Source organism: Equus przewalskii, chromosome 2 (genome assembly GCF_037783145.1).
Source record: "Equus przewalskii isolate Varuska chromosome 2, EquPr2, whole genome shotgun sequence".
Taxonomy (NCBI): domain Eukaryota; kingdom Metazoa; phylum Chordata; class Mammalia; order Perissodactyla; family Equidae; genus Equus; species Equus przewalskii.
This window is the reverse complement of record NC_091832.1, coordinates 15,474,877-15,486,804: the sequence shown is the minus strand read 5'-3', so window position 1 is coordinate 15,486,804 and position 11,928 is coordinate 15,474,877. Positions and strand designations below refer to the sequence as shown.

The 11,928-nt window shown below is 43.6% G+C and overlaps 1 protein-coding gene across 2 annotated transcripts; it reads left to right on the top strand.

The window, feature by feature from the left end:
* The first annotated feature begins 41 nt into the window (after window positions 1–41).
* C2H1orf50 (chromosome 2 C1orf50 homolog) lies at window positions 42–6,711 on the top strand. 2 transcript variants are annotated; one of them, XM_008529737.2, is made up of 5 exons: window positions 42–304; window positions 424–539; window positions 4,576–4,662; window positions 5,169–5,300; window positions 5,643–6,711. In XM_008529737.2, exons 1-5 carry the CDS (start codon window positions 226–228, stop codon window positions 5,826–5,828), a joined length of 600 nt encoding a protein of 199 aa, XP_008527959.2. In that variant the 5' UTR covers window positions 42–225; the 3' UTR covers window positions 5,829–6,711. The 2 variants fall into 2 exon arrangements, with proteins under 2 accessions (XP_008527959.2, XP_008527960.2); XM_008529738.2 differs by having other exon boundaries at window positions 128–295.
* Window positions 6,712–11,928: the final 5,217 nt, after the last annotated feature.

The following is an 11,928-nucleotide window of genomic DNA, read 5'->3' as shown; positions in this document are numbered from 1 at the left end:
CCTCCCAGGCCGGACAGCGCATGACCAGGAGGTTTGCCCCGCCTCTTTCGCTTTCCTGGACCCCGCCCCTCAGCGGAACCCTGTGCGTCAGCCGGAGTCCCGCCTCCGAGCGCAGGCCGTGCGTCGCAGCTCCGACGCCCAGTGGCCAGGGAGCACGAAAGCCCCGCCCACGGACCTTTATGAGCGTGCCCTTCCGCCTCGCGCGCACTGGGATAGAGCGCTGTCATGGAGAGCGACGCGACGGCGGGGCAGACGGAGGGCGTCCAGGAAAACCAAGGAGTTCTGTCGGCGACAGGTCGGGGAGGTACGCAGGGCGGGAGTCAGAAGGGGGCAAGAAGCCCTCACGGGGCAGCTGGGCTCCCGGGCTCCGCGGGAGGCCGAGGGCGGGCTCTCACGGCCTGTGTTCCCGGGTGTGTGTCGCAGGAGGCCTGGTGGAGCTCACCCCGACCCCCGGCGGCCTGGCCCTGGTGAGCCCCTACCACACCCACCGGGTCGGGGACCCCCTAGACCTCGTGGCGCTCGCAGAGCAGGTGCAGAAGGTGAGGAGGCGCGGCTGGGGAAGGCTCTGACCGTCTTCGTTCGTGTTTGGCCCCGCGTCTCGGGGCTCGGACCTCACAGCCACCTAGCGTGGGTTGGCGTGTGTTGTGGTCTCCGTTCACACACGGGGGAAACGGATTGTCGTGGCGAGTGGGTGGCCTGACTCGAACTCTGATCTTAGGAAGACCAAAAAGGCTCCTTAAGCTGCTACTTGAGTGCCCATAATCTCCCTTCGTGGGCAGGTGTGCAAGGCCCTTTCACTGTTCATTATCGCATTTGGGCCTTGAGACACAGCCCTTTAAGGAGGCAGGACTGTTGTTCTTCCCATTTGACGCGTGAGGAGAAGTTTCCTGGGAAGCTTCAGGATTACAAATGCAGGTTCTACCGGGATGCATAGTCCACTTACTTTGAACTGCTTACCTGTGACCTGAAAGCTTGTAAAACTTATCCTCTGGAAGGGCAAGGACTCTACGATTTGTCCGCTGTCCTCGTTCACGGAACACGGAATTCCCACTCCCAGTGCTTAGACATTGATTGCCAAAAGAGGTAAAATAAGGAGAAAATGTGAAATAATAGAAGCAGTACTGGGGGTTTGGACACATGAGTTTTAATCCCACTTTTGATGTTAACTTGCACTGTGACTTGAGGCAAATTACTTTTCTTAGCTTCTTGATCTGTAAAATGCAGGGTTTGAACTAGGAGAGCTCCTACATCTACAGCTCTGAAAAACCAGATTCCATCTAATCTCTCACCAAGACTTCCAGCTGTAGGATCCTCTTCAGGATGTGCAGATATAGGGCCCTGCTGCTTTAAAGCTTATGTAGCCCCTCAACCTTGTGTCACATTTGGCCTTGATTATATTCAGAGGTCTTTATTTTGCTCAAAAATGTTTAAGAATGTGCTCAAATGCCTTCACGGATACATCTCTGTACTTCAGGGGGGTTTTGTTTCTTTCAATGGGGAAGATTTTTATTTATTTAATTTTTTTTTTACTGCAGTCACCTTGGTGTATATCATTATATAAATTTCAGGTGTACATCATTATATTTCGACTTCTGTGTAGACTGCATCTTGTTGACCACCAAAAGTCTAGTTACCATCTGTCACCATAACTAGTTTTTTTTTTAATTAAATATTCAAATGCTCAGGAAAACTCCTGTGATTCAAACCTTGTGCCTTCTCTTTTCTAGAGGGGTGGGGAGCAAAGTATAGCTTTTATGGATTAGGAGAGTGTCCTGTGTCTGTTTAATCAGAGCTCTTATCTGGAGGGAGGCTGCCAGGGCCAAATCTTAGGTAAACATTTTCGTGGGTTGGTGAGTGACTATCATGTTTGTTACAGTGGCCTGAAACAAAGAAAGAAGGAACACGGTTTTTGTCCTTCAGCCTATAATCTAGTGAAATATAGAGGAGGCATTATCGTGCTGCCTCCATTTTTCCAATGTTATCAGTCTTTAAGAAGCTGAATTAAAAAACACTCTAGACACAAATTGAATCAAGCATATTTACTGTGTGTGTACTGAAGTGTGCTTTCTAGCAGGACTGACTTCTGACATGCCATTTGGGTACTAATGTGTGTTCATAAAGCTGGCAGCCCTGGTGTTAAGGCATAAAATTTGGAATCAGACTGATCTGTGTTCAAATCTTCAACTGCTGTTTATTAGCTGTCAAACCTTGGACAGGTTACTTCACCTCTTTGAGTCTAATTCCTAAAATGAGGAAATGAAGTTATCGCCAACTTCATACGGCGTTATGAGAATTCAATGAGATGATATATGTAGAGGGTCTCAGAGTGTTTGGGGCCGGAGTTTGTGCTTAGTAATTATAGGTACTCTTTCCCTCATGGCGGGCCCTTTCCTTTCCCTCAGACCCACGTCAAATGTCACATCCTCCCTGAGGCCTTCACATCTGCAGAAGGTTAAACCCCACCCCATCCAAATGACAGTTTTATTAAATTGAATTTGAATGCCTCGAGGCTACACATGCATCCTAATTCTCGCAGTCCTCGCCATTCCCTTTTATTAAACCAGTTACTTCATTCATTTGTTATCTTTGATCTGCTCCTGCCATATAATTATGGTTATTTCCTTCATAATAGTGTGTCGTTATTCCGAGTACATATAAACTATTTAATTGCCTTTCTTTTTGGTGTCTGTATTACCTAGAGCTGTGCTGTACAGTATGGTAGCCACTAGCCACATACGGCTATTGAACTCCTGGAATGTATGGTTAGCACAACTGAAAAACTGAATTTTAAATTGTATGTAATTTCAATTAATTTAAATTTAAAAAGCTGATAATTGATTCAATTACTAGAAACTTTTAAGTATATTTGGAACAACTTGAGTATGTGAATCGACTCTTTGAACTGTAAATTTTGTGAAGTCTAAATATAAATCAAGTATTTCCAATGAAAATTTAGCATCCAAATTGTTAGGTACTGTGAATATAAAATACACAATATGAAATGTAAAATGTCTCATTAACAATCTTTTTATATTGATTACATGTTGAAATGATAATTTTTTTGCTATATTGGGTTAAATTAAAGATATTAGAACTAATTTAACTTATTTTGACTTTTAACATGGCTACTAGAAAATTTTAAATTACATGTGTGACTTGGTTCATATTCTAAAGGACAGTTGCATCAGACTGTAACCTTGACGAGGGTAGGGCCCTCTCTCTCATGTTCGCTGATGCATCCAGTGCCCAGTGTGATGTTCGACACACTGTAGTTAAATGTGGATTTGCGGATCAGATAAATGATTGACTCAGCTTACTCAGTTGTTTCTGTTTGCTCCTAACACTGGCTTATACCTTGCTTTTACCTTACGCTTCCTCAACTAATCAGCAAATTCTCTTAATATTAATTAGTTCAAGTTTAGCTTCCTAATTTCTTTTCCTTAACTTAATTGTATACTACTGGAAGTTAATCAGCTTTTCTTGAAAGTAAACTGGAAGTTTTTGACAGATTTCTGATGCCTGAGTGATAATCCTTCCCAATACAAGACTTGGTCACATCAGTCTCTCCTAGCTTTGAAAATTATTTGATTTATTTTAAGCACTTTCTCTTGCCTTCAGTTGCATTTCCCAGCACATGACAGGCAGCCTTCTGTGTACGTTATAACTTTGTTTCAGGTCTAGGTCGTAGTGCAGTCTTCTAAAAATACATTTTAAGTAACAATTAGGAATGCAATTATAGTTAAAATATAACTAGGTGTGATGTAAATAATTCAACTGAGGTAATCGTCAGATTAACAGATACTTTTTGTATATAGCTTGATTCCTACATAGCAGGTGATAAGAGCCATATCACATGTCATAAGACCCATCCTTGATTTCAGAGATGTTTAAACCTGAGAAAATAAATGGAGACCTGAGGAATAAGTGGGGTTGTCAGGCAAAGAACAAGGGGGAAAATGTATTCGATGGGGGGCTGGCCCCGTGGCCGAGTGGTTAAGTTCGCGCGCTCCGCTGCAGGCGGCCCAGTGTTTCGTTAGTTCGAATCCTGGGCGCGGATATGGCACTGCTCATCAGACCACGCTGAGGCAGCGTCCCACATGCCACAACTAGAAGAACCCACAACGAAGAATACACAACTATGTACCGGGGGGCTTTGGGGAGAAAAAGGAAAAAATAAAATCTTTAAAAAAAAAAAAACAACAACAAAAAAAAGAAAATGTATTAGATGGGGAAGAGAGCATATTCAGTATATTTGGTAGCAAGACAGAGCAGGGCATATTGGAGGACTGAAGAAGTTCCGTGTGACTAGACTGTAGAGTGAAGAGGGTAGAAAGCTGTGGGAAAGAGCACTTGGTGGTGTGATGTGGGGTCATGTCAGGGTAGGCTTCCCATAAGCAGTGCTGTTTGAGCTGGGCTTTGACGTGAGTGGGAGTCCATGAGGGAATGGTGAGGATGGGAAGAATATTATAGGCAGAAGCAAAGATATTGTCATAACCTCACATTGGGATCTAAATAAGAACATCATAGATGTCTTATCCTTTTTTGACTGACAGTTTGGGTTTCTCTCGCCTTCAGGCTGATGAATTCATCCGAGCAAATGCCACCAACAAGCTCACAATCATAGCCGAGCAAATCCAATATTTGCAAGAACAAGCCAGGAAGGTAAGTTGGCTTTTAGGCAGGCTTTCATTTTCTTCATTTAATTCATAGGATTAACTGAGTTTACTTGTAATCATTGTAGGTTGTTTATCTTCACCCTCCTCCTAGAAATACAGAGGTGTGGGGTGAAATAGAGTAAGTCCAAGAGATTAAGTATAAGTTTTTCACTGGGAGAAAGTTCAGTGAGGTAAAGCATTTTGAGGGGAAAAATGCTTTTGGTTATAAGAGAAATGTACTTACTATAGAAAAATAGGAAAAAAATTTAAAAACCACTCAAAGCCAGTAATGCTCAACACTTTGAAATATAATTCTTCTAAAGGCATTTTTGCAGCATAGTAGCATAGTCTAATTTTTGTCTCTTCAGAATGATCTGGATCCCAGTAGTGATTCATTGCCATGGGGGAGCAATATCCTAAGCATTGAAGAGTTTCAGATTTTGATTGGGATGATCGATGAATATGAGTGCCTGTTCCTTCCAGTACCTGATTTGTTACATCTGCGGCTCTTAGGTTTTGGAAGATGCTCGCAGAGATGCTGACTTGCACCATGCAGCTTGTAATATCATCAAAAAACCTGGCAACATTTACTACCTTTATAAACGGGAGAGTGGTCAGCAGTATTTTTCCATTATTTCGCCAAAGGTAAGAACATTTATTTTTTTTGCACAAAAAGCTATTCTAGCCTTTGAGAAATTCTTGGCATGTGTATGTGAAAATGTAGGCACAGGGATTGGTAAATGGTTTCCTAGAAAATTGGAGGTATGTGAGCCCAGACATGACCCTGAAAAATATACATGTGCCTAAATTATTTCACAGTCATCTCTGTTAAGGGAGGTATCTGATGTGTATTGTAATGCTTTCCAAGGCTGATTCTGACTGGTCTGAAGTGAAAAGCCAAAAAAGAAATTTGTGGCATAATTAGGAAATGAGCTCAGTTTCTTTACTGCCTACCCTGATCAGAGCTGACTCCTTTGCTTTCTCTAGGAATGGGGAACAAGTTGTCCACATGACTTCCTTGGTGCCTACAAGTTACAGCATGACTTGTCCTGGACTCCATATGAGGACATTGAGAAGCAAGATGCTAAAATCAGCATAATGGACACGTTGCTAAGCCAGCCAATGGCCCTGCCTCCACGCGCTGAACCCAACTTCCAGGGACTGACTCACTGAGAGTGGACTCTGACAGACAGCTCTCATGGCAAGGACCTGTCACCTCCTGCTTGTCCCTGTTCTCTGCCTTGATGGGAGGTGACATGAGAATTGAGGGCATGTAGGTGAATCATGACCATCTCGGAAGGAGACCCTGTGTGAATGTAAATGCTGTCGTGATTATTACTTTGAGTTGTGATGGTAATGAATCACATCAGTCTCTTTTGGAATCCTCTCTGGATCACAGCTGGCAGTGTACTTTCCTTCTCCTTTATCTCCATCTGTTCTCCCCATAAGTCAGAGCATTAGAGAAAGAAGAATTTCTTCTTCCCACAAAAAGGTTGGCAAGTCATTTTCCAGAGAGGACTGTTTTTAGTCTTTGTAACTGAAAGTGTTTAAGATTAGGGTTGAGGCTGTTTAATAGTTATTGCAACTCCAGCTTCAAATTCATCTGGGAACAAGAATGTTGGGTAATGGAGGATGATAAACAACTTGGCTTGGCTGGATTAGAGTGTGTGATCCTGGTATTTCTGCACTGTTGATGAGATTTGGCTTGCCCCTTCTGTGCTTGATGCCTAGCTAGAGACTAGAGAATCTGAGGCAGCAGCAATGGCCAGGATTTGGGAAGGTCAGCCTCTAAACTTACAGAATTGTAGACTTGGAAGAGATGTTGGAGGCTGCCACTAACAATTGTATGAATCCACTCTGTAGCCTCAGAGGGGGAGATCCAGAGGTCAGCCGTCTGCAGCGGGACAAATCCATTTATTTAAATGGCATCTTTAAAATATTGTGGAAGAGAGAATAGGGCGGTAGGTGAGGAAAAAGAAAAACAGGCAACCTGTTGATTATGAGTTAACTGATTGAAACTCATTTTGACCTGAATTATTAAAAAACTTAACAGAGACTTTTTGGCCGAGTTACTCTAGTTCTGATTCTGGACTATTGTGGGGCTCTACCTCACTTCCTGTTTGTTCAGTGGGATTAATTAAATGTATAGTACATCCAGCATGGCTGTACTTCTTTTAGTGCCATGTACTCCATTATAGCGTGCTCTAAAAGGAGAGATGTGTACTTGAAAACACAGTTCCTTTCTGGGGATGGATGTCTCTCGTGCTGATCTGCTTGGCACAAAACCCTAACCCCATCTGGTGTTCATGGCCTTTCCTTAAAGGCCGTGCTCCTTGTGAACTATAAATGGTCTGCAAAGGCCCAGCACAGGATGGGGCTAGACCCTGCAAGGTCACCCAGGTGATACTTGGTCACTCAGTTCACAGGGGAGTCCTCTGTGGAGTCAGCTGCAAAAGCCTCTGACTGGGTTGCTGCAGGACACTCAGTGGTACGGTAGTTGGTATAGTGGTATAGCAGTTGATTCTGACCTCAGAAAGTTTCCCAGGTTTTCAGAAGGTTCTGACCTGCATGGTAATGACACATTTTGAGTAGTGCTTTATTAGTTATCTATTGCTGCATAAATCACCACAAACTTAGTGGCTTAAAACAACACACATTTATGATTTCATAGTTTCCAAGGGTCAGGGGTTTAGGCACACTTAACTGTGTCGTCTGCTTCAAGGTTTCTCACAAGGCTGCAATCAAATTACTGGCCAGGGCTCGGTTCTCATCTGAAGGCTCAACTGGAGAAGGATCTTTTTGTAAGCTCACTTAAGTTGTTGGCAAAATTTCTGTTCCTCAAGGGTTGTTGGACTGAGCTTGTTGACTGTTTACTAACAGACTGTTAACCAGAAGCTGCCCTTAGTTCCTTACCACAGGGGTCTCCCCACCATGGCCAGCAAGGACGGCAGTCTGCTAGCAGGGTGGAAGACACAGTCTTCCATAGTCCAGTCACAGGAGTGACATCTCATACCTTCGCTGTACTCTGTTGATAAGAAGCGAGTCACTAGGCCAGCCCACACTCGGGAGGGAATTACGCAAGGGCATGAGTGCTAGAAGGCAGCAATCATTGAATCGTTGAACAGATCTTAGAATCTATCTGTCCCACTGCTCAGCCGAGAGGGGGGAAGGAGGGTCCTGGGTAAAAGAGGCAGCATTACAAAGCGGTTAAGTGTGGAGGTGGTGAAGTCACAGATCTGGACTTGACTCCCAACTCTGACAAAATAACCTCCCTGCTGGCATCCCTGCTTCCTCTATCCCCTCTCCAGTGCATTCTGCAGACAGTCATCAGCTTGATCTTTTGAAAATGCAAATCCCCCTCACTCTTGATATTTCCTAACTACTGAAGCAGACAAGAGGGCAGTGATTCGAAAGAAAACTTCCTTCTGTTCAATAAGGTGTGCTCCCCACACTGACCACAGGCAGTGCCGTTGGTCTTTCCTGCTTGAGCCAACTGCCAAACTTAGGGAAAGTTAGTGGCAATGTGAAGTGATTTTGGAGGTAACATCTCAGAATGGGGTGCTAGGACCCATTGATTATATACATCCATCTACCCATGCAATCATTTCATAAGTGTTAAGTGCCTTCTAGATTCCGGGTTCTGAAGCATAACACAACTGAGTAAGACAGACCCGTTTCCAAGGAGCTCACAGTCTAGTGGGGGAGAAACCCAGTTGACAATTACAATATGGAATAAGAAGGGCTGTGACAGAGGTAAGCGTGGAATATCATGGAGCACCGTGGAGGGGTGCCTAACTCAGCTTGGAGAATTTGGGAAGACTTCTTGGAGGAGCCAACGCCTGCTTAGGTTTGAAAAACAAAGAGTTAGAGCTTGGTTGGAGACTCCGGCTGTCCTCTCTATAGGAAGGTCATCTTTGAGGTTTGGGGTGGGGCTCATTTTTAGGTGGAGTATATTTTTGAATGAGAAAGAGATAGCCACTTAATAAGCCATATCAACCAAAATAATCCTGGCAGTCAGGAGCGGGGTAGAGGTAGGTTCTGATTAGAAAACTCTTAACAGCTAAGAGATAGGTAGATGAAAAATGGGAGGAAAAGCAATACCAGACAAGAAGCAATAGGACATTTGAGGAATTGTAGCCAGTTTAAAGTGAAGAATATGGGCCAGGGGCTATGGGAAAAGGGTTAATTGTAGGCTTTGGGGTAGGGAGTTGGTAATATTGGCCTTTTAGAATACTGTTTTGGCAGCAGAGGATGAGTGGAGGGAAGACCCTTAGGAACCTCCATCCCTAATCAAGAGATGATGGAGGTCTGAACTAACATAGCAGTGGTGGAAAGACGGTACCAGATTTCATTGATTGTAAGATGTGCTTTCCTTCCCCCACATTTTATTATCTCTGAAACCTGGAGGCTTCTAAAAATCAATGACATGTCTTAGTTTAAGTGGCAGCATTTTTTTCTTTCTTAGAGCTACATAAAATAATAGTGTGTCATACAATGGATGGCATCTTAGATTTGATGAAATATGGTATTTTGAAAGTACAATAAATTGCCATCTTTTTTTTTTTTGAGGAAGATTAGCCCTGAGCTAACCTGCTGCTAATCCTCCTTTCTTTTTTTTTTTTTTTTTTTGCTGAGGAAGACTGGCCCTGAGCTAACATCCATGCCCATCTTCCTCTACTTTTTATGTGTGGGACGCCTGCCACAGTATGGCTTGATAAGCAGTGCGTAGGTCTGCACCCAGGATCTGAAATGGTGAACCCTGGGCCGCTGAAGCAGAATGTGCTAACTTAACTGCTGTGCCACCGGGCTGGCCCCAGATTGCCATCTTATTAATTAATAAGATGTGAGGGGATGAGTGAGAGGAAAGAATCTTGGATAATTCTTGAATTTCTGGCTTGAGTATCTATATGGATGGTGGGGATCCACTCAACAAAATATGGAAGAGGAAGATATCCCTGATATTTTCCAGAATAATTAGCAATCCATGTTTGCTTCAATAATCCACTGTGCTGGCCCTGCCAGGGTTTACTGGGTGTGAGTGACGGCTGGCTGTACTTCCCTGTCTCCATCTTAGGGGTCTAGAAAGAGGGAAGGAGGGCTGGCTGGTGTCCTTATCTCCTCAAGTTATTGTCAGTCAATGCCCAAGCATTGAGAGTATTGGTGATGTAGATATAGATATATAGATGATAAATACTGTTCAGTGAGCTTTTATTCTGCCAGGCGTATCCATGATCTGATTTAATTTTCACATAACCCACCATTATGAGGTATATAGTATTCCTGTTTTACAGAGTAGAAACATCTGCTCAGAGATTAAGCAACTGGCCCATGGTTATACAGCTAGAAAGTGGCAGAGGTCAGACTCAAAACAGTCCTGTTTGATTCAAGTCTGAGCATAACCATAACCCTGTTTTGGACGATTAAGACAGTCCTAGAGGATCTCAGCGTAGAGGTATAAAGAAAGTAAAATACAGAAGTGATAGAGTAAGATGTGTATATGGGATTCCATAGGAGTAGTGCACTTGACTGCTTAGTGATGAGTGGGCAGGGGATGTGTATCAGGGCCCAGAGCAATTAAGGTCACATGACGTGTAACCAATTGAGCCAATATCTCTGGCACTAAAGCCCATGTGCGAAACTCCCATGCACAAGATAGGGGCGTGCCCTGAAGGAGCTGGAGCCCGGAAGGAGGGAGCTACCTAGTGCCCGCGGTAATGAGACTTCTGTCGTCTAAAGCAGCGTTTGATTCAGTGGACCACTCCCTGCTTGAAAGCTTTTTTTCTTCATTTTGATTTGGAATATCACCATCCTGCTTTTCTCTTACTTCACTGACTGCGCCTTTTTGTCTCCTGACACCTACCTTTTGGACTGTTGTGGGGCCAAGTCCTTTGCCCTCTTTTATTTCTCTTTACATGGTGATCTAATGCATTCCCATGGCTTTACATAGCACCCAGATGCTGCTGACTCGCATGCATGTCTCCAGCACTGATCTCCCCCAAGTTTTGTTCAGACTTGTTTGTTTATCCAGCAGCCTCACTAGACATTATTACAAACCTAACGTGACCAAAACGAAAGTCTTAAGTTCTACCAAAAACCTGTTTTGTCACCAGTCCTATTTCCATCAGCACCTATCTCATGCTGCTGTTGAGGCCAAAAATCTAAGTCATCCTTGATTCCGTTTGTTCTTCCCACAGCAATCAGCAAGCCTTCTCATCTGTCTTCAACATACCTCCCAAATCTGACCGCTGGTCACCACCTCCACCCCTACCCCCTTAGTCCAAGCCACCAACATCTCTAGCCTGGACTAATATAGTAGCCTCCTAAATTACTCTCCTGCCTCCATTCTGACCCTCCTTCAGTCTATATCCACAGAGGCTTAGCATCGTCTTTCACAAATATAAATCAGGTCACAACACCTCTATATAAAAGTGACCCAAGAATTTCTCATTACACTTAGAATCAACTCCAGACTTCTGGCCGAGGTTCTATGTGACCTGCCGTTCTCAGTGCTCACCCTGTTCCCGCTGACCTTGCTGCTCTTTTAGTACATCAAACTCCTTCCTACTTCACAGCGTTTACATTTGCTATTCCCTCTGCCTGGGACATTTCCCCCAAGATCTCTGCACGGTTTGCGTCTTCTCATCATTTAGGTCCCTGCTCAAACATCACTTCACTGATACCCTGTCGGAAACACTACCTCCTCTCACCTCACAATAACTGCTGATCCTGCTCTGTTTTCCAGAGCACTTATCAGGACCAGGCCTTATGTGTTGCCTTTCCTCCATACTTGAGTGTAAGTCCCGTGAGGAGAGTGCCTGTCTTGTTCACGGCAATATCCCTAGCACCTAAAATAGTGCTGGCTCATCATAAATCCTCGAGTAACGGAGGAATGGATGGACATCTGTGGCTCTGTACTTATATCCCGCAGAGGATCTAAGTCAATGCAGCTAATAGAAACATAGTGTGAGCCACACGTGTGATTTTAAAATTTTTAGTAGCCACATTAAAAAGTAAGTGAAATTAACTTTAATGATACATTTTATCTAACCCAGTATATTCAAACTATTAACATTTCAACAAATAATGCTAAAAAATTATTAGTGAGTTATTTTACATTCTTTTTTTTGAATTAAGTCTTCAAACTCTGGTGTGTATTTTACACTGTATGGCACAGCTTAATTTGGACTAGCCACGTTTTAAGTGCTTAAGAGCCATATGTGGCTTGTGGCCACCATATTAGTGCAAGCGTAGATAGTTTCACCTTACTGCTCTT